Genomic DNA, 22,889 nt, shown 5'->3' with positions numbered 1-22,889 from the left:
TCATCCTGAAACTACACCCTGAGCCCTGCTGACGACGTCGCGGCTCCACCGTGCTTAAAGACCTTCACGAACCTTTGGGGCCCTGCTGACGCTGTCGCGGCCCGACCTTGTTGAACTTGCCATCAGAGCCCAGCTGACCTAGTTGCGGCTCGACCCAAGCGGAACTACCACCCGAGCCCTGCAGACGCCGTCGCGGCTCTCCCCGTCCGAGCCACTCTGAGACCAGCACTCAAGGTCTGGCGCAGAGCCCTCCCGTACCTGGTTGGTACCAAGACTGTCCCGCTACCCTATCCCTCTAACAGACATTGAGACTCTTACTGGATCCCTCGATCCCACGGTAAATATTGAACGTACTACTTCTGATAAAGATCCAAGTCAAGCAACTGATATTGAGTCCTGTGTGGTGGTGTTACTGGGCCTAGTACGATCCTAGGAGAAGGACCTCCCCGAAGGGGGCTTCTCAGCGGCGCTCGGCTATAACTTTGCGGTAGGAAGGTGCCCCGGAATAGTCTCCCCGACTCCCCGGTGGTCCTCCCTCCAACATTTGGTGGCCAGCGACGGGATCCGAGCCAGACGCAATCGTACAGGCAAGTAACGCACCCACTACCTAACCAGACGGGAAAAAAAAAAAAAAAAAAAAAAATGGAAGGCCAAGAGGCAACCGTGGCCGCAACCTCCCAGCCGGAAAGGTTGGAAGAATACACCCACAAAGAACTGAAACAATTCTGCAAGGACAAAGGGATACCAACCACAGGATTGGGCACCAAGGAAGAAATGCAGAAAGCCCTGAAAGCCTGGACAGAACCAGAGACCACTCCTCCCCGAGCCGAAGGGACCTCGGCCCGGGACGGAAACCTGCCAACCCCAACCCCGACAGATGGGGGGCGAACCGTCCCAGAAACCAGCCTTTCCCACGAAGAAATGCGAGAACGGGAAAGGGTCCGGACACACGAAATGGACCTCGCCCGACTCCGGCTGGACGGTGAGCTCCTACTGGCGGAGAAGAAAATAGCCGTGGAGCAACTACGGCTGCAAGAGGAAATCGAGGAAAAGAAACGGCATCGGGAACTAGAGGAGAGACGGCTAACCCTCGAGCACGAGAGGAGCCTCAAGGAACTTGAACTAAAATCTAAAACGGGGGAGACCAGCACCCCCGGAGCCCGGGACGCTCCGAGCCAAAGGTTCACATCCCCAAGGATGTCGTCAAGGAGTACTATAAAAATGACGACATCCAGCAATGGTTCCGAGCGTACGAAGTAGCCATGACCTCCCATCGGGTACCCCGGAAGGATTGGGGTGCCGGCCTATGGGGGAGGTTCCTCAGCGAGGGCCGGGATACCCTGTTGCAACTCCCCGACACGGTGATGACATCATACGACCACATGAAAGAAGCCCTACTCACACGCTACGGACTATCAGCCGAGATGTACCGGCAGCGCTTCCGGGACTGCAAGAAGCTGCCCGGTACCACGTGGGTCGAGTACGTGGACTTCTTCAGCCGAGCCTTTGAAGGATGGATAAAAGGGAGCAAGGTCACCTCATACAATGAACTGTTCGACCTCATTGTCTGGGAGCACCTCGCCAACAACTGCTTTGTTGAACTAAGGCAACACCTCCTGGACAGTAAACTGACCAAGCCCCGGAAGCTCGCCGCCGAAGCAGACCGATGGGTCAACACCCGGGTCCCCCGGAACCCAGTGGGGGACTACCAACGGAGTACCACGGGACCTCCCCGCCAGAGAGGCGGAGGAGGGGGGTCCCACCGCAGTCGAGAATTCCCGGCCGGGCCGCCCAGAAGCCCGCCACGAGGCCAAGCCACCAACCACACGTCCCCGACCCTGGGCCGAAGGGGGACCCCTATCGCACGGCCTGCACAGCGACCGACTGCTTCGGCTGCCAGCAGACCGGCCACTATGCGAGCGACCCGGCATGCCCCGTGAACCGACGGAACGGGACCGCTGGGCCCCCTCCCCGGCAAATAGCCGCCGCAGCCCTGGGGGAGGGGGAAGACGAGGAGGAAAACCACGACGGCGGGTCCCCCGAGTGGGAACCAGCTGCCATGTCGCTTGTATGTCTAGGCTCCCGAGAAATGGTGCCCCGAGCTGCCATCCCAAGCAACACCCAGAAGTACCAACAGTGGGTCACCATCAATGGGCGACGGGCCGAGGCCCTCCGGGACACGGGGGCCAGTGTGACCGCTGTCCGCTGCCACCTGGTGACCCCCGAACAAATCCTGCCGCATGTCCTATGCCCTGTCCGGACCGCGGACAACACCGAGAGCATGTGCCGGATGGCCAGGATCCCCTTCGAGTGGGGAGGAGTGTCCGGCACCCTAAAAGTAACTGTCCGCGACGACGCCCCAGTAGACTGCCTCCTTGGGAATGACCTGGAGAGCTCCCCCTGGGCCCAGGTGGAACGCCGAGAGCATCTGGGGATGCAAGGACTGCCCGAGTGGGCCTGCGCCACCACCCGGTCCATGACAGCCCAACCAGCCGCTGCCACGGCCCCCGACAAGCCGACGGGCCCCGAACTATCACCCTCTTCCGGCACGGAGGAACCTGACGAGGAGGCCGGGCCATCCGAACTTTCTCCCGACGAGGCCGCCTCCCTCAGCGAGATCCGAGCTGGCCCAGTGGCGCCACGACGGGGGACCCACCCGCGAACAATTCCAGCAAGAGCAGAAGGCCTGCCCGTCCCTCGAGGGGGCCCGACAGCAAGCGGCCACCCAGGCTGCGGGGGACCCCACGGGAACCCACTGGGTCTATTGGGATAATGACTTCTTGTATAGCGAGCAGAAAGTCGCCGAACTAGGGGCCGGCCGGGTGTTGGTGGTCCCCCTCCGATTTCGAGAGTTCCTCCTGAACCTGGCACATGACGTGCCCCTCGCCTGACACCTCGGGCGGGACAAAACTTACAGCCGCCTAGTGACCCATTTCTATTGGCCCCGAATGAGAAGAGACGTGGACCATCACTGCCGGTCCTGCCCGACCTGCCAAGCTAGCGGGAAGACTGGGGGTCGAGTGAAAGTACCCCTACAACCATTTCCAACCGTCAACACTCCGTTCGAACGAGTGGGGATCGACATCGTGGGGCCCCTCGACCCCCGAACCGCCCTGGGACACCGCTTCATCCTGGTACTGGTCGACCACGCCACCCGATACCCCGAGGCCATCCCACTCCGCACCGTGACAGCACCAGTGGTGGGTCGGGCCCTGATGGGCATCTTCTCCAGGGTGGGGTTCCCCCGATAAGAGGTGAGCGACAGGGGTACGAACTTTATTTCAAAGTACATGAGATCCCTCTGGCAACAATGTGGGGTCACCTATAAATTCACCACCCCTTACCACCCCCAGGGGAACGGACTGGTCGAGCGGTTCAACAGAACCCTGAAGGGGATGATCAAGGGCCTGGAAGAGCCCCTGAGAAGGAGATGGGATGTCCTGCTGCCCTGCCTCCTGTTCGCCTATCGGGAGGTACCACAGAAATCCCTGGGCTTCAGCCCCTTCGAACTATTGTACGGGCACCCCGTCCGAGGGGCCCTCGGCCTGGTCAAAGAGGGCTGGGAGGCGCAAGTCCAAGATGCCCCTCCCGACGTCTACCGGTACCTCCTGACCCTGCGGAACCAGACTCGGAAGTTCCGGGCCCTGGCAGAAGCCAACCTCGAAGCCAGCCAAGAACACATGAAACGCTGGTATGACGAAAATGCCTCAGCCATCGAGTTCGAGCCGGGCCAGCAAGTCTGGGTCATGTCACCCGTGGACCCCTGCGCCCTGCAGGACAAGTGGACCGGGCCCTTCAAGGTAGTTGAGAGGAAGAGCCCCGTCACATACCTGGTCGACATGGAGTCCCCGAGGAACCCCCTCCGGGTCCTGCACGCCAACCGGCTCAAGCCCCACTTTGCCCGAACTGAACTAAGCCTGCTGCTGGCTACCGACGATGGGGGCGAAAGTGACTCCGAGCCCCTACCCGACCTCCTGGGGTCCTCGGACCAAGACGGCTCCTTGGAGGGCGTCCGCCTCTCCGCCACCCTGACACCAGAACAGCGCCATGACTGCCAGAAGCTACTGCAACCCTTCGCTGCCCTCTTCTCTCTCACGCCCGGGGTGACTCCCTGGTGCATCCACGACGTGGATACTGGGGACAGCCCCCCGGTGCGACACCGCGCTTACAGAGTACCTGACCGAGTCCGAGCCTGCATACAGACCGAGGTCGCCAAGATGCTCGCCCTCGGAGTCAGAGCCTTCCGACAGCCCGTGGGCCAGCCCGGTAGTCTTGGTGCCGAAGGCCACCACCCCCGGCACTGCCCCGGAACTCAGATTTTGTGTCGACTACCGGGGCCTGAACGCAGTCACCAAGGCCGATGCCCACCCCTTGCCAAGAGCAGACGAGCTGATCGATCGCTTAGGGGCCGCCCGCTACCTAAGCACCTTTGATCTCATCGCTGGGTACTGGCAGATCAAGCTCACTCCCGGCGCCCAGGAACGATCCGCCTTTTCCACCCCCGATGGGCCCTACCACTTTCGGGTAATGCCCTTCGGTATGAAGAACGCCCCAGCGACCTTTCAGAGGCTAGTGAACAAGGTCCTGGCCGGACTAGAAGCCTTCAGCGCGGCCTACCTCGACGACATTGCCGTCTTCAGCGACAACTGGGCCGCGCACCTAGGACACCTCGGGGAAGTCCTGGCCGCTCTCCAAAGAGCCGGGCTCACCATTAAGGCCAGTAAATGCCAGATCGGTCAAGGATCTGTGCCCTATCTAGGCCACCAAGTGGGGAGTGGCCAGGTGGCGCCCCTCCAGTTAAAGGTCGACGCCATCCAGGCGTGGGAGCCCCCCGCAACCCAAACCGCTGTCCGGGCCTTCCTAGGCCTCACAGGCTACTACCGACGATTCATCAAGGATTGTGGCAGCATTGTGGACCCCCTTACGGAGCTCACTTCCAAGAAACAGCCCAAGGCGGTGCACTGGACGCCCCGCTGTCAGACCGCTTTTAAGGCCCTCAAGGCGGCCATGTGCGCTGCCCCTGTGCTACAGGCCCCTGACTACAGCAAGGAATTTGTAGTCCAGACCGATGCCTCGGAGTACGGGGTCGGGGCGGTCCTCTCCCAGATGGACGCCAAGGGCCTCGACCGACCTGTGGCCTTTATCAGCCGCCGACTGCTGCGAGAACAGAGGTGGAGCACCATCGAGCGGGAGGCCTTCGCCGTGGTATGGGCTGCTTCGGCCCTACCTTTTCGGCACCCACTTCAGGGTCCAAACTGACCACCGGCCCTTGCGGTGGCTTATGCAAAGGCGGGGCGAGAACCCCAAGTTGTTGCGATGGTCCATCTCGCTGCAAGGGATGGACTTCACTGTGGAACACCGGCCCGGCAACGACCACGCCAATGCTGACGGCCTGTCCAGATTCTTCCGCCTCGGCGAGGAGAACCCCCAAGGAGATGGGTGACTCTCCATGCCTTCAGCTGGGGGGGGGGGGGGGGGACGCATGTGGGAGCCGGCCTCGTGGCGTGGTCCTGTTCCCCCTCGCTAAGCCGCACGAGGTCCCATGCACCTCGGGGCTCCTCCATTTTGGATTATACGTCACTCCACGTGACCACCTGCGTGACCCCGCTTCACCCGGCCTCTGTCCCAGCAAGGCCCGACATCGAGGCGCCAACCCCTGGCCCGGGGGATACCACGTGAACCCTTCCCACTCCCGGCGGAGGGCAGTATCGATGGGACCCCCAACCGTCCTTCCACACCTAGGTGCGATCGCCCCACAGCTCTCTGGGGCCTGGCGCCTCTCCTGCTGGGCGTCTGGCCGCTTCCTACCCGGCCTCTCCGACCCCTCCGGGCGCCAGGGTCCGGACATCAAAGGGATCCAGTCCTATATCTGGGGCGACCCGACAACAGGACAACAGTTGTATCCCGGAGTCAAGAGCCCTGCTGATCGGATCGCGGCTGACCCTACGGAGAAAGACTCATCCTGAAACTACACCCTGAGCCCTGCTGACGACGTCGCGGCTCCACCGTGCTTAAAGACCTTCAAGAACCTTTGGGGCCCTGCTGTCGCGGCCCGACCTTGTTGAACTTGCCATCAGAGCCCAGCTGACCTAGTCGCGGCTCGACCCAAGCGGACCTACCACCCGAGCCCTGCAGACGCCGTCGCGGCTCTCCCCGTCCAAGCCGCTCTGAGACCAGCACTCAAGGTCTGGCGCAGAGCCCTCCCGTACCTGGTTGGTACCAAGACTGTCCCGCTACCCTATCCCTCTAACAGACATTGATACTCTTACTGGATCCCTCGATCCCACTGTAAATATTGAACGTACTACTTCTGATAAAGATCCAAGTCAAGCAACTGATATTGAGTCAGCGAGAGAGAGAGAGAGCGCGAGAGAGAGAGAGAGCGCGAGAGAGAGAGAGAGCGCGAGAGAGAGAGAGAGCGCGAGAGAGAGAGAGAGCGCGAGAGAGAGAGAGAGCGCGAGAGAGAGAGAGAGAGCGCGAGAGAGAGAGAGAGAGCGCGAGAGAGAGAGAGAGAGCGCGAGAGAGAGAGAGAGAGCGCGAGAGAGAGAGAGAGAGAGAGCGCGCGAGAGAGAGAGAGCGCGAGAGAGAGAGAGCGCGCGAGAGAGAGAGAGAGCGCGAGAGAGAGAGAGAGCGCGAGAGAGAGCGCGAGAGAGAGCGCGAGAGAGAGCGCGAGAGAGAGCGCGAGAGAGAGCGCGAGAGAGAGCGCGAGAGAGAGCGCGAGAGAGAGCGCGAGAGAGAGCGCGAGAGAGAGCGCGAGAGAGAGCGCGCGAGAGAGCGCGCGAGAGAGAGCGCGAGAGAGAGCGCGAGAGAGAGCGCGCGAGAGAGCGCGAGAGAGAGCGCGAGAGAGAGCGCGAGAGAGAGCGCGAGAGAGAGCGCGAGAGAGAGCGCGAGAGAGAGCGCGAGAGAGAGCGCGAGAGAGAGCGCGAGAGAGAGCGCGAGAGAGAGCGCGAGAGAGAGCGCGAGAGAGAGCGCGAGAGAGAGCGCGAGAGAGAGCGCGAGAGAGAGCGCGAGAGAGAGTGCGAGCGTGTGAGAGCGAGCGTGTGAGAGCGAGCGTGTGAGAGCGAGCGTGTGAGAGCGAGCGTGCGCGTGCGAGCGTGAGTGTGCGTGCGCGCGCAAGTGTGCGCGCAAGAGAGCGCAGGTGCGCGCGCAAGAGAGCGCAGGTGCGCGCGCAAGAGAGCGCAGGTGCGCGCGCAAGAGAGCGCAGGTGCGCGCGCAAGAGAGCGCAAGTGCGCGCGCAAGAGAGCGCAAGTGCGCGCGCAAGAGAGCGCAAGTGCGCGCGCAAGAGAGCGCAGGTGCGCGCGCAAGAGAGCGCAGGTGCGCGCGCAAGAGAGCGCAGGTGCGCGCGCAAGAGAGCGCAGGTGCGCGCGCAAGAGAGCGCAGGTGCGCGCGCAAGAGAGCGCAGGTGCGCGCGCAAGAGAGCGCAAGAGAGCGCAGGTGCGCGCGCAAGAGAGCGCAAGAGAGCGCAGGTGCGCGCGCAAGAGAGCGCAAGAGAGCGCAGGTGAGCGCTCAAGAGTGCGCGCAAGAGAGCGCGCAAGTGAGCGCGCAAGTGAGCGCGCAAGTGAGCGCGCAAGTGTGTGCGCCCAAGAGAGCGCCCAAGAGAGCGCAAGTGTGTGCGCCCAAGAGAGCGCCCAAGAGAGCGCCCAAGAGAGCGCAAGTGTGTGCGCCCAAGAGAGCGCCCAAGAGAGCGCCCAAGAGAGCGCGTGCGTGCGCAAGTGTGCGTGCGTGCGCAAGTGTGCGCGCAAGAGAGCGCAGGTGCGCGCGCAAGAGAGCGCAGGTGCGCGCGCAAGAGAGCGCAGGTGCGCGCGCAAGAGAGCGCGCAAGAGAGCGCGCAAGAGAGCGCAAGTGTGCGCGCAAGAGAGCGCAAGTGTGCGCGCAAGAGAGCGCAAGTGTGCGCGCAAGAGAGCGCAAGTGTGCGCGCAAGAGAGCGCAAGTGTGCGCGCAAGTGTGCGCGCAAGAGAGCGCAAGTGTGCGCGCAAGTGTGCGCGCAAGAGAGCGCGCAAGTGTGCGCGCAAGTGTGCGCGCAAGAGAGCGCAGGTGTGCGCGCAAGAGAGCGCAGGTGTGCGCGCAAGAGAGCGCGCAAGTGTGCGCGCAAGTGAGCGCGCAAGTGAGCGCGCAAGTGAGCGCGCAAGTGTGCGCCCAAGAGAGTGCCCAAGAGAGCGCAAGTGTGTGCGCCCAAGAGAGCGCCCAAGAGAGCGCCCAAGAGAGCGCCCAAGAGAGCGCCCAAGAGAGCGCCCAAGAGAGCGCCCAAGAGAGCGCCCAAGAGAGCGCAAGAGAGCGCAAGAGTGTGCCCAAGAGAGCGCAAGAGTGTGCCCAAGAGAGCGCAAGAGTGTGCCCAAGAGAGCGAGCCTCGGGAGACAGGCAAGTTCTTCCAAGTAGTGACTTACTTCAACTGCTACAAGGTGGGACATTTTAAGAGCGATTGTCAGGTGAAAGTCACTAACGCAGCAACACCCATAATAGCAAGCATGAGACACCTGGGTAAATGTAATCAAGAGGGCCTGGATGTGCTCAACCTAGTAGCTATGGAGATCTGGGAGAGGAACCCAGATGCTCTGAAGCACATTCATCCCAACTCAATAGTGTTTGTGCAGGAAGTTAGCATCAATGTGAGGGATACTGGAGCCTTCAATAATATGGTTAAGAGGCAATACTACCTAGAACAGAGGATACAGGTTTATTAGCCAGTGGAGAGGGCACGGATTATCCGCTTGTCAGGGTTGAGATGGAGCTCAATGACTAATGTCGGGGAAAGCCAGGTGCTGAATGTCTCAAGGGCAAGGATTTGATGGCCCCTGGTTTGGTGCCAGAACCAGAAAGAAGCCTTTATGGCTTGGACAATGTTAAATGTGTTGACCAGAGCACAGGCTACACATCAGTCTCAGATTGGGAGGGTATCATTCTTGTTCTGGTCCCTGCAAATCAAGCCAGTTTGCAGGAAACGGCAGACTCCAGGAAGGCAATGGCGGTGGAGGATACTGCTTCCGTCCCAAATGGAGGGAATGTTGAAGTTACTGAAGTGAACTAGTTCCTAAAGTCTGGGTTGAGTCCAGAGCTGCAGGGTTTACTAGCTGTTGGAGGGCCTACGCTGGAAGGTTTCCCCAAGGCACAGGATGAGTGTCCTACGCTTGTGGGACTTATGCAGGAAGCCCAGGAACAGGTCAGCAAAGGAGTGGTCAGGAAACACTATGTTAGATGGAAGGATGGCCTACTTTTTGGTGCGCTGGTCAATACTGAGCCAGGAACTAGCAAAAGACTAGTGGTTTAATTAGTGCACAGGAGGTTCCTGCTGACACTTGCACATAACGTGCTCGTAGCAGGACACTTGATTAGAAAAGGCCAGGATAGGCTTGGTCCCCCGTTCTATTAGCAAGGGATGTGCAGTGACAGAGGTTCTGTAGAACAAGATCCGCTTGCCAGTTGAATTTTAAGAAAGGGAGGGGGGGGACACAGAGCAGGGGGGTGAGGAGGAGAATTGTCTAAGGCACCATTAGTGCCTCTACCTGTTGTAGGTGTTCCATTTAAGTTGGACATAGACATAAGTGGTCCATTTGACCAACTCAATGTCAGGCAGCAAGTACATGTGTGTGGCGAGTCATACAACAAGACACCCCGAAGATGTACTTCTGAGGAAAAGAACTGCACAGGTGGTAGAAGGAGCTCTCCTGGGGCCTTTTCTAAGGTCGGATTTCCAAGGACGGTAACGCCCCAGTAGCAGAGGGAATGTAGAGTGGTGTTGGGGCGATTTGCCCATCTCCTCGTTGACTCCATGGTTGACACCTGTCTATGTGCATAGCAGACACAGTAAACAGTCTGCCAATGACAGCAGTAACTACAGACTATCCGACCAGGTTCAGGGATGCATAATCGCAGAAGTTTCCAACGTGTTGGACCTCTGGGTCATTGACAGATCTTGTAGTCCGTGATCTAGTCGCGCAGTTCTAGTACCAAAGAAAAGGTCTACTGACTTGCGGATCTGTGGACGACAGAGCCCTCAATGAAATACCCAAAACTGATGCCCATTCAATCCTAAGAGCAGATGAGGTTGTGGATTGGGTAGGGGCTGCAAGATTCTTGAGCACCTTACATCTGAACAGTGTATACTGGCAGATCGCTTTGGCATTAAATGCGTCAGTGAAGAATACGTTTTCTACACCAGAGGAGTAAATAAACTCAAGGTGATGCCCTTTGGGCTGAAGAATGCTCCTGCTACTTTTCAGCACCCGGTGAACCATGTTCTCGCAGGGCAGAAAGCGTTCTGTGTGATCTGACTGGATGACATTGCTGAGTTTAGCAATTCATGGCAGGACCAACAGAGACACCCAAGACAGGTGTTGGGAAGAATACAGTAGGCAGGGTAAGAATACAGTAGGCAGATCAAGACAACAAAGTGTCAGGTCGGGCAGTCTTCTGCAGTCTACCATGGACATGATGGGGAACGGGAAGATCCGCCCTTTGGATGCCAAGATTTAGTCTGTGATAGAGTGGGTCATACCTACTACCCAGACTGAAGTGAAGGATGTTTCAGACATACCCACTATTATTACAGGAATATTTTGGTAAACTATAGAAGACCATGACTAAGAAGTGTCAGAAAGCATTTGAGAAACTGAAAAAGTCACTACTGCTCACTGCACCTGTACTGAAAGCACCAGACTACAGTCAGCGAATCATTGTACAAACAGATGCTTCAGAGAAATGAGCTCAACTGGAGGACTATGATGGTGGGGCGTGATCCAGATCACAGGGGATCGTAGGAGTGGGAGGCGGACACAGGCCGTGTCAAGACAGCTGTCAGAGGCCCATGGCGGAACTTGACACAGAGGGAGCCCTCTGGGAGGACAGTGGTCCCTGAGGCACTGTGCCCACACCCGATGGTGCTGGGCTGTGTGGTCCGAGACTGCAGCGACTCCCTCTGGGTCAGGGAGCCTCATTTGATGGCAGCAGGCTCCCCACGGCCTAGAACCGCAGTGAGCCAGATGCCCTTCCCCATATGTCCGTTGTTGGGCCTCGGTACGAAAAGGAGCGCACTCTCCTCTCCATGAAATAAACCACGTGGCGCAGCCTATGGCCCAGATGGAGACTTTGAGACCCACCCTGGCGCTTGGAGAGGATAACACTCTATTCCACCTTCCCCACCCAGGAGGTCAGCCACAGAGGGCTGCCTGAGGGAAGGGACATTAACTGTGTAGTGCCAATGGAGTAAGCCAATCTCCAGGGCTGCAAGGACTGACTGGTGGACTGGCATTGCATGGACATTTTCTGAGGGGGAGCCAAACAGAGCAATGCCTGCATGCAAGGTGATCATTTGCGCTCTGATGGAAGATGCTTGGGACTTGGGTCGACGTCCACTACATGCAACTGAAGTCGGTGGCTTGGGATTAGAGTAGAGTGGAAAAACACCCTGGTGAACACATATTGGGGTGTTGAACACATCACCTTGTGAGTGGGGATTAGTCGCTGGGTGACCTGCCAATTGAGGACTTGTGGGTGGCCCAGAAGTGCCAGGACGATGGGCAGAACCAGGCAAAATGATGGCAGCCCTACTAAGGAGTCCTTGGGACCTGGTTCAAAACCTCCTACGACTGCATTGCAGCTCACATTAGATAACATACAGACTACTCATACAGACTCCAAGGAAACCCAGCAGTACCAGATTGGAGTGGAGGCAATGGAACTGGGCCTGCTTAGGGCAGACCATCACAAACTGGCGGAGAACGTAAAAGCCACTGACATGATTATAGAGGAACCGCGACCGGCACAATACACCCTGCAATAAAAAATGCTTGACCTGACTAAACGGTTGCAGATCTTTGAGAACAAGGCTGAGGATGCAGAAGGGCGCAATCGTTGCAATAATGTTCAGGTCGCCTTCCTCGAGCAGTGAACACCAGTGTGGCACCTGCACAGCTTTCCCCCTTTTTCGCACTTGAAAGGGTACACAGGGTTCCAGCGAAGCCTCCAGCGCCGGGACAGCCACCGCAGCCAGAACAGTGGCCAAGATGCTCCATTATACTTTGCTTCAGAGGTCACGCACGGAGGGTTCCCTTCATATTGTTAAAAATAATGAACAAATTGTGCATAAAATAAAAATCGGTGAATGTAGCCAAATAAGTGTGTAATAAGAAATCCACAAAGAAATCTCTGAATGCACGCAGGCAGGGATAAAAGGAAAATAATATTAAAAGCATATAGATTTCACAAGCACAGCGCAAGCGAAACCTAAAAAAAAGTTTAGTGATCCGTGCGAATGAGGACACGTGTGGTCTACATTTATTGTGTCATTAGTTTAGATTGTATTCTAAATGCATGTATAAAGCACTAAGAGCATTACTTTTGAATGAGAATACAACGACCGCTCCATACTACAAAGTACCGTCTGCAGCTAAGCATCTACCTCACCTTTTTTAGTGCAGCAAATAAAAAATGAAAAGTAGCTCTGAAAGCACGTGCAGTGAAAGGACACTGGGAAAGTAAGCAATACTTGGACCATGCTCCAGAGAAGAGAAACACACGAAGCGAAAGTGAAGCTGGCCCACTTTGACCAAAGACAACAAGGAAATGAGTAATATGGAAGCCAGCCAATAATAAGCAGTGGACGGACTCCAAGCCCTCTGTAATTACACACAATTTGTCACAAGCGACAGCACATCCGATGTGCCAACGAGACCTAAATAGCAAAGCCTTTCCCTGCTTTGCAGTGGACTGGTTTTTATGAGGATAAAGACACTGTTCTGGGGCAGAAAGTATTCACTCACACAGAAAGGAGCCAATGCTTGAAGTGGGCTGCCCCACGGTGCATGCTATGGAGAGCAGAAGTAAATTGTGAAGGGCACTACACTAGACTAATAACAGGGCGAACTTAAAGCCCGTGTGTGTGTTTATGTATGCATTTTTAGGCTTAAGGAAATGTAAAGGGTCATGGCTAATGTCAGACCTAAAAAAAAAAATCCAACTGCCTCAACATTTTTATTAAGGAAGTTATAAAATGTATGCAGCAGACCCAATAAATAATTGCCAGTCACACAGCAACCCCATCATTTGACTCTGCACTTCACCCTCAAAAAACATGTTTGAAGCACAACTGTTCCATCCTACCTGCACAGTGGTAATGTGCGGCTTCGGGGCAGCATCCTGGTCCGCTTTATATTGACGGGCGATCTCAGAATATTTTTCTTTCTCTTGTAAACTCAGCAGCTTTGAATAATAAACGAAATAGTCACATTTACAGTTGTCTATTTTTCTACAGAAGAACAAGAGTAGTAAATGGAATGAATCTGCCCTTGAGGATACTCCGTATCTAAGCACACAATAGCCACAGCTTCAGGCTTTCAGGATGTCGGACTTCAACTACTACGCAAGCTTGGTTTGCTGCAATAGATCATCAGTTTTATACATTGGCAAACATTTGAAAATAAAAGCAAGATTAAAAAACTAAAAACTTCACCAAAAGAAATATCAGCTATTCCTTCTTATCAAGTCTCTCGGAAATCAGCAGATTACAAGATGTTCTTTTACACTACGTTACTAGTTGAGATTTGGTTTACAACAGCTAGCAGCCCATTGCGAGGATTCCATCATCAACACTGCTAAATTAGCTGAAGGAACAGAGGCACGGGAAGTGGTGTAATCTGGGGCATTCTTATTCATTTATTTGCAATCAAAAAAAGGGGGGAATGAAGAGCAAAATATTTTAACGAGAGCCTAAACCAAAGCTCCTCCCTGGGTGATATAATGAATCTCAAGATAGGGTTAGTTACTCGATAGCCAAAGGTGATCAACAAGGGTTGACCCTTATGGCTGTTTAGTCCTGTTGTAGGAAGACCTGAAAGGCTTCATTATTGGGCGCTCCTAGTCGGGCCGGCGCTGCAATGCCGGACAGGCTTTTTATCCGAGATCTCTTAGATCCGAAGTCGCCATCAACATGAGTGCAAGTGAGGGGGCTACCTAACCATGTAAGGAACGCGTTACTTACCTGTAATTGCGGATATCCAGTATTGGTATCTTTCATAGATTCACATGCCTGAATCATTCCCCGTCGTCGGGGTGGGAGTCACCGGTAAATAACAAAGCAATGTCTCAGTAGACATATATAGTAACAGGCCCCAAAAGGCCTTAGCTTAGTAAGCTATCCACTTCCTTATGTAAAAAAGGACCAAATTTTGGCCATTAGCCAATCAGCTCGCACCACTCTAGAACCTTCCTGGAAGGAGCTCTAGTCCCTCAGATTTTCGCAAGCACAGTGCTAAGTAGATGTATCACTGAGAGATCCAAGAGAACCCTTCCAGGGGAGACGGGTGGGTTGCATGTGAATCTATGAAGGATACCAATACTGGATAACCGCAGTTACAGGTAACGCATTCCTTATCCAGTATTAGGGTATCTTTCATAGATTCACATGCCTGAATCAGAGTAGTAAGCAAGCTTAATGTCCAAGGAATGTAGAGTTCTCTCCGCCACTGTTTGTGGATTCGGGAAGAATGAACGCAGCACAATGGGTTCGTTAAGGTGGAACTGAGATGGAACTTTAGGAATAAACGTTGGATTTGTGCGGAGAAGGACCCTATCCTGTTTGAACTGAAGGAACGGGTCTTGGATTGAGAACGCTTGGAGCTCCCCCACTCGCCTCGCCGAGGTAAGGGCCAACAGGAGCGCAACCTTCCAGGAGACATACTTAAGGTCTGCTCTATGTATTGGCTCAAACGGGTGTTTCATTAGTTGAGCTAACACTGTGTTTAGATGCCAAGCCGGTGGAACAGGCTTCACTGGAGGAAAAGTTCGAAACAGCCCTTTAAGGAATTGCTTAATGAGTCTATGAGACCATAATGATGGACTTGTAGAGGATCTTCTGAAGCGTGATATTGCTGCTATGTGGACCTTAATGGAGGCATGAGCAAGACCAGATTTTGCCAGATGCAGGAGGTACAGCAAGACTTGCTCCGGGGTGGAAGAAAGAGGGTGTAACCTGTTTGTTTTACACCAGATACAGAATCTCTTCCATTTGAGTGAATACGTTTTGTTGGTACCATCTGCTCGAGCTAGAATTTGTCCGCAGTCCGGAGGAATGTCGAAGCCCTGAAACTCTCTGAACTCAGGAGCCATGCTGATAACCCGAGAGATGCCGGATCCGGATGTTGAACCTGCTGATTGTTGTGCGTTAGAAGAGATGGAAACTGCTTCAATCTGATTGGAGGTTCCAGGGAAAGGAGGTGAAGTTCCGTGAAACAGTGTTGGCGTGGTCAAGTTGGGGCTATCAATATTAGAGTGCAGGGCTCCGCTTTTTATCTTACTTAGTACCCTGGGAATCAGGGGAAACGGTGGAAAGGCGTACGCAAATACGTTGCACCATGCAATCGAAAAGGCATTCCCCAGGGACCCTGGTTGGGGATGCCAGCTTGCAAAGTGTTGGCATTTGGCGTTTTGCTGGGTGGCGAAGAGGTCCAGAAGAGGGGTGTCCCATTGAGCAAATATGTTGCTGAGGACTAGTTGATCCAGCTCCCACTCGTGGCATGCTGCCTGTCTCCTGCTCAGATAATCTGCCAACACGTTGTGAGCACCTGGAATCTGCTCGGAGAGAGATGTTGTGAGGGAGCAGCCAGTTCCAATTTTTTTGCGACTCGCGCAAGAGTCAGCGAGAGAGTTCCCCCTTGTTTGTTCAAATAGTGCATTCTCCTGGTGTTGTCTGTTCGGACAAGCACTATGGAGTTTTTGATTCTTGGAAGGAAGGCCACCAGAGCTAGATAGACTGCGCGTAGTTCTAGAAGATTGATATGAAGTATCTTCTCTGAAGGGGACCACATTCCGCGTATCTGCAGTTCTTGAAGGAAAGCCCCCCAGCCCTCTAAGGAGGCGTCCGTGGTGATTATATGAGGAGCAGCAGGAAGCAAGAAAGGCAAGCCTTGAGAAAGGCTCTGGGGGCAAACCCACCATCGTAGAGCCTGTTTGATCCCAGGAGTCACGTGGATGATGTCGAAGGACCCTGTACACTGGACCCACTGATCCGACAGTGCTTCCTGAAGGGGTCGCATCCGAAAACAGCAATGCGGGACTAATCGGATGCAAGAAGACATCCTCCCAAGTAGGGATTTGAAGAGATGCACTGACAACGTCTTTCTGGACATTATCCGGAGCGCTAAAGACCGAAGTTTGTCCTTGCGTTCCTGTGATGGGAATGCTTTTCGCCGTATGGTGTCTAGTGTAGCTCCCAGAAATTGCATGCACTGAGACGGCTGCAGGACAGACTTGTCCTGGGTGAGAGTTAGTCCAAGTGAATCGAAAAGCCTCAGACAAGCGTTGGAAGACCTAGTCGCGCCTTGTAGAGCTGGAGACTTGATAAGCCAGTCGTCTAGATATGGGAAGACCTGGTGATGGTGATGGCGTAGGTATGCAGCCACTGGAGCTAGACATTTGGTGAAAGTGCGTGGCGCCGATTTGAGCCCAAATGGCAGAACCCGAAACCGATAATGTCTGCCTGCCACCATGAATCGTAGGAATTTTTTGTCGTTGCGGTGTATTGGTATATGAAAGTAGGCGTCTGTAGGTCTAGCGACACCATGTAATCGTTCGCATTGAGTAGATGTAATACCTCTTGAATGGTGATCATACGAAACGACTGCTTCTTTAAAAACTTGTTCAGGTTTCTCAAGTCCAATATAGGCCTCCATTTTTTCTCCTTTTTCCGGATGAGGAAGAAGCGGGAGTAAAACCCTTTTCCCAGTTGGCTTGGGGGAACTCTCTCTCTATAGCTCCTTTTTGGAGCATAATCTTCACTTCTAAAAGTAAAGGACGTATATTTTTGTGAAGCATTTGGCGGGGAGGGGTTTGAGGAGGGATCTGTATGAATTCTAGAGAATGGCCGAATTGTACAAATTGTAGGACCCAACGGTCCGTAGTTATTTTTTGCCAATTTGGGAGTAAGTGGGAGATTTTTCCACCAATCTTGGAGGGTGGAGAGAAGTTTGAAGCCGGCTGTAGTTGACAGTCATTGCCGCCGAGCGGCGCCCTTTTGTCTTCCTCCTTTGCCACGAAAGGAAGATTTTGGGTATGAGGATTGCTGTCGCTGCTGGTATTGCGGACGGTATTGCTAGGAGGAAGAGAAGGAAGAACGTCGTTGAAATTCTCCCCTAGTGGAAGTGTGACCTCTTCCTCTTGAACCACGAAAGGAAGGGTTCCGAAATTGTAAAGTACCCAAAGCTCTGGCGGTATCAGTATCTTTAATACCCTGCAATGCCTCATCAATATGAGCGCCGAAGAGAAGTCGGCCATCATATGGCATATCCAGCACCTTAGTTTGGACCTCCGGCCTGAAGGAGGTTGCCTTGAGCCAACCCTGGCGTCGAAGGACTGCGGCGCCGGCTAGTTGTCTAAATCCGGTCAAAGCAATATCCATTGCGCAGTCTAAGTTCAGAGGCAGATCTTTCCCCCTCTAGCAAGATCTTCTTTGCCTCTTCTTTGGACTCCTTTGGCAGGTCTGCAAAGTATGGCGCAATGTCTGCCCACATCTGACGATTCTAACGTCCCAACAGTGCAAGGGCGTTGGAGGCACGCACTGTTAAAGCAGACATTGAGGAAAAACGTTTGCTTATGTTTTCCAGTCGTCTACCCTCCTTATCTGGTGGAGCTGTCAACAGAGCAGCTGGGTTGTTTGACTTCCTCTGTGCAGCCTGAGTAATGACAGAGTCCAGCTTTGGATGGCCTGTGAGACAAGCCGGAGCGGTGTCTGGAGCTTTATATTTTTTATCCAGCCGTGGTAGTACAGGAGGGACCGATAAAGGGTTCTGCATAATCTTTATGCCTTGTTCCCAAATGTAATCTATTATTGGAATCGCCCGGACAGACTTCTTAAAAGGCTCCTTAAAATCATAAAAGGAAACAGTCTTGTTGGTGCGAGGGCATTGGAATCTGGAGGCGCTGGGCCGCTCTTTCTATGATGTTATGAAAACCGCCAATGTCTTCTGGCGGCGAGTCGGCCCGGTAGGAGCAGGGGAAACTGGACAAGGGAAGAATGTAGTCATCCCATTCATCCTGGTGAGACTGAGTGTCCTGAAGCTCTCCTTCAGGCTCCCCCTCATCTTCGTCGTCCGTAGTGGGACGAAGTGGCAATTGTAGGAGAGTAGGGTCTGCTATGTTCACCCCCACTTTTTGCTTTTGCTCCACTGGTTTTCGACTTAGGGGTGTCTGTGGGCCTGCTAATCAGACCCACAGCCCAGCTGTTCTCTCTCTAAACTATTACTATGTACTTTAGGTGCATAACCCAATTGGATAGGATCACCTTATTGGCCCCTGTACAGTGTACCTTAGGTACCCAGGGCATAGGTGTACCCTAGGCCTACCAGGGGCTGCAGCATGTATTATGCCACCCCTGGCCTGGCCTTCCATTATTGTTACAACAAACAAATGATGGACGGAATGCTGACAATGCAGACATTGTACCCCAGTCAAGAGATCTGGGTAAATCCATCATTCTTTTGCCCACTATGCCACCCCAGTTTAGACATGGCCATATGCAAATCAGTCTTGACCCTGTGTCTCATGGGAAAAGTCCAGCCCGAACTGCCAAGCCATGTCTTCCCTGGACCGGAATCAAGCATCCTTGACTGATTTGCATATGGCTGGGTTCAAACTGGAATGGCATGGTGAGCAAAAAAACGATGGATTTAGGCCCAGATCTCTGTATTGGGGTGAATGTATGACATTGTTCTGCATTCTGTCCATCAATTGTTGTTTTTGCATTTGTTACCCCGAGTGGGAAGGGTATGCTCAGACGCGAGTCCCGTGCTCTCCATGCCACTGGAATCAAGCTATCCTGGCTGACGAGGGCTGAAAGCCCGAAACCGGTCCTAGGATGCTTGGTTCCAGTCCAGGGAGGACCTGGCTTGGCAGTTCGGGCTGGACTGTTCCTATGGGGCACAGGGTCAAGACTGATTTGCATCAATCAAGCATTTATATAGCGCACTACTCACCCAGAGGGTCTCAAGGCGCTGGGGAAGGGGGGTCCGCTACTGCTCGAACAGCCAGGTCTTGAGTTGCTTCCTGAAGGCGAGGTGGTCCTGGGTCAGGCGGAGGTGGGTCGGGAGGAAGTTCCACGTCCTGGCGGCGAGGAAGGAGAAGGACCGTCCCCCTGTGGTGGCTCTTCGGATGCGGGGGACAGTGGCGAGGGCGTGGCCGGTCGATCGAAGCTGGCGTTTGGGAGCGTAGAAGTTGAGGCGGCTGTTGAGGTATCCTGGGCCTTGGTTGTGTAGGGCTTTGTGTGCGTGGGTGAGGAGGCGGAAGGTGATTCTCTTGGTGACCGGGAGCCAGTGCAGGTCTCTCAGGTGTCCGGAGATGTGGCTGCGACGGGGGATGTCCAGGATGTGTCGTGCTGAGGCGTTCTGGATCAGCTGAAGTCTTTTCTGGAGTTTGGCGGTGGTTCCGGCGTAGAGGGAGTTGCCGTAGTCCAGACGGCTGGTGACGAGGGCCTGGGTGACCGTCTTCCTGGTCTCGGTGGGGATCCACCGGAAGATCTTTCGTAGCATGCGCAGGATGTTGAAGCACGACGAGGAGACGGCGTTGACTTGTCTGGTCATGGAGAGGGTGGAGTCCAGGATGAAGCCCAGGTTGCGTGCGTGGTCTGTTGGTTTGTGTGCGCTGCCTAGGGCGGGGGGCCACCAGGAGTCGTCCCAGGCGGAGGGTGAGGAACCCAGGATGAGGACTTCCGTCTTGTCAGAGTTCAGTTTCAGGCGGCTGTTCTTCATCCATTCGGCTACCTCTTTCATCCCTTCGTGGAGGTTGGCTCTGGCGGTGTCGTTGGTGAGGGAGAGAATCAGCTGGGTGTCGTCGGCGTAGGAGATGTTGAGGTTGTGCTGGCGTGCGATGTCTGCGAGGGGGCTCATGTACACGTTGAAGAGGGTTGACTGAGCGAGGAGCCTTAAGGAACGCCGCAGATGACTTCGGTGGCTTCAGATCTGAACGGGGGGAGGCGGACTCTGTGTCCTTCCGGCGAGGAAGGAGATGATCCACTCCAGTGCCTTCTCCTGGATTCCGACGTGCTGAGTCGCTGCACTAGTGTACGGTGGCAGACAGTGTCGAAGGCCGCGGAGAGGTCTAGGAGGATGAGGGCCGCTGTTTCTCCGTTGTCAAGCAGAGTTCGGATGTCATCGGTGACTGCGATCAGGGCGGTCTCGGTGCTGTGGTTGGCCCGGAAGCCAGACTGCGAGAGGTCGAGGGCTCCGTTCGTCTCGAGGAAGGCGGCCAGCTGCTTGTTGACTGTCTTCTCGATGACTTTTGCAGGAAACGGGAGCAGCGAGATGGGGCGGTAGTTCTTGAGGTCGGTGGGGTCGGCTGATGGCTTCTTTAGTAGAGCGTGGAGTTCGGCGTGCTCCCAGCTCTCCGGGAAGGTAGCGGTGTCGAAGGAGGTGTTGATGATGTCCCGCAGGTGGGGTGCGATGACAGCGTCGGCCTTGTTGAAGACATGGTGAGGGCAGGGGTCGGTAGGAGATCCGGAGTGGATGGAGTTCATCGTGCGGACGGTGTCTCCGGTGCTGATCGGGGTCCAGGCGCGGAGGGTGGTGGTGGGGGGCGGTGGTTCGGTCGTGGCGTGCGTCGGTTGAGTGCTGAAGCTGTTGTGTATGTCCGCGATCTTGTTGTGGAAGTAGGAGGCGAGGGAGTTGCAGAGGTCTTGTGACGGGGTGATGTCGTTGTTACTGGCGTTGGGGTTGGAGAGCTCTTTGACGATGTTTAAGAGTTCCTTGCTGTTGTGTGCGTTGTTGTCCAGTCGTTCCTTGAAGGCGGTTTTCTTGGTGGCGTGGATGAGTTGGTGGTGTTTTCGGGTGGCGAGCTTGAGGGCAGTCATGTTGTCCGGTGTTGGGTCTCTGCGCCAGGTTCTCTCGAGGGCTCGGCAGTTCTTCTTGGAGCTCTTGAGTTAGTCGGTGAACCATGGGGCTTTCTTGCTACCGGGTCTGCTAGTCGGGGTCTTCAGAGGGGCGAGGTCGTCAGCGCAGTCGCTGATCCACTTCGTGAGGTTGGTGGCCGCTTGGCTGGGGTTCGTTGCGCTGGTGGGTGGGTTCTTGCGCAGGGCGGTCGTGAGCTGGTCGGCTGTGATCTTGTTCCAGCTTCTGCGTGCAACCTGTTGCTGGTGGTGGTGGATCGTGGTCCTTCTGAAGCTGAAGTGGACGCAGCTGTGGTCCGTCCAGTGGAGTCCGGTGGCGTGGCTGAAGGCGAGGTCTTTGCTGGATGAGAAGACTGGGTACTTTTATCGTTTTCCACACCAGAAGTGCAGCGACATGAAGTTACTGACGTAGTCATGTGCAAAACTAGGGCCCTGAAAGGGGAGCAACTCTAGCCCTACAATATTAGTCCGCAAAGCAGGGAAGCATGGTTGGAGCTGTAAGGAATCTGCAGCTAGAGTCTATACCAGATAGTATACGCTACCGAAAGTAAGTAACTTATTCATCTGATAGAGGCTTCTAGCTGGAGAATCCTTACCTTTGAATTAGATACCTAAGCCATACTATCCCAGCGGTGGGTGCGGAGCAATACCTTAAACTAGAAAGTCTTGTAGGACTGAGCGGGCAAAGTGAATCTCTACGGACCAGACCATCCAGGCAGTAGGGTTATGCAAACCTGTGCAATGAAGCCCACGTTTCCGCCCGACAGATGTCTTAGACTGGGACACCCCAAGCCAAGGCCATAGTCACAGCCTGGTTTAATGGGCACTTAATCCCTCAGGGGGCTGCTTCTTTGCCAGACCATAACAGATCTATATGCAGAGTGCGACCTAGCGAGATATGGCCCTTTTCTGCACTGCCCTTCCCTGCTTTGCTCCCACGTACCCCACAAAGAGTTGGCCATCCACCCTTTTTGGGTCCAGCTGGAGATGCTCCTCTTCTTTAGAAAGATGTAGGGGAGCAAAGAATAAGGGCAACGTGATGGACGGACCCAGATGGAAAGGGGTCCCAACCTTTAGCAAAAATGATGCTCAGGTGCCAAGTACCACCTTGTCAGGAAGAGACTTAATATAAGGAGGCAAGCAAGGTAACACCTGCAGTTTATTCACCCTCCGGACCAATGTCTCGAGTTGGAAGATAGGACATAGGGCCCCAGGAGAGGTCCCGCGACCTCCTCTTCTTTGATCGGGACCGGGACCTCCACAGAGTCTCGCCGGACAGTGTAGACTGCCGGGCCGTCCAAGCAGGACTTAGTCGTGGTTGCGCTCCAGACACGGGCAACGCATGGTTTGAAACCAGTCTTCCTCAAAGACATTCCTCGCACACAAAGTGGACGGTTTTTTTTTTAATACGTCAAATTTCACGGCAGAGGGAAAGCGCTTCCTGGATCGGCGCGGAAAGAAAAGAACAGATGTCCGCGTGCCTGAGTGGCACCTACATAGGCATTGCGACATCATAATCGACGCTACCGACGCAGATGACATCAGGCAGATCCGAATGGAGCCACCCGATGCCACGAGCTAGGGGTATTGCGCAGCAAACATTTTCAGATCCAGCCTGATACCTGGGCAAATCGAAGGTAGGAATTTCAGATAAAACAGGACTGAATTTAACTGCCATTTGACCGAAGGCTGTCAGACTGGTGGAATGGCTCTAAATAAGCACCTAAACAATTCCTTGTGTGACCAAAGAGGATTGATCAAAATCGGTGAATTGCAGAAAGGCAAGTCTTCAATGAGCTGTTAAATAAGTCCTGATTTTTACTAGGATGTAAGGCAGCGTCTGGTGTGTCCATTGTGGAGTGCCATCCGGCTGCTACGATAATATGTAGCACCTTTCACCAGAAGGGCCGGGCGCGGCCCGAGGGCTTAAATAAAGTGAGGAGCGACGGCTTGTGGGGACTGTCAAACGGTTCCTATGACTTGAGTAGGACGGTGAATCCATTCAACGCAAGTGTCAATACATGGG

The 22,889-nt window shown here is 54.7% G+C and overlaps 1 protein-coding gene across 2 annotated transcripts in view; it reads right to left on the bottom strand.

Moving 5' to 3' along the window:
• Nucleotides 1-22,889, bottom strand: part of MAEL (maelstrom spermatogenic transposon silencer) — a 1,256,240-nt gene that overhangs the window by 1,125,351 nt on the left and 108,000 nt on the right. For both annotated transcript variants that reach the window (XM_085621107.1, XM_085621108.1), the window contains exon 2: nucleotides 13,096-13,194. In XM_085621107.1, coding sequence (XP_085477233.1) covers nucleotides 13,096-13,194 — 99 coding nt within the window. The remainder of the gene's footprint in view (nucleotides 1-13,095; nucleotides 13,195-22,889) is intronic.

The sequence above is a fragment of the Triturus cristatus genome, chromosome 8 (assembly GCF_964204655.1).
Source record: "Triturus cristatus chromosome 8, aTriCri1.1, whole genome shotgun sequence".
NCBI lineage: Eukaryota > Metazoa > Chordata > Amphibia > Caudata > Salamandridae > Triturus > Triturus cristatus.
This window is presented reverse-complemented; position numbering and strand designations above follow the sequence as displayed.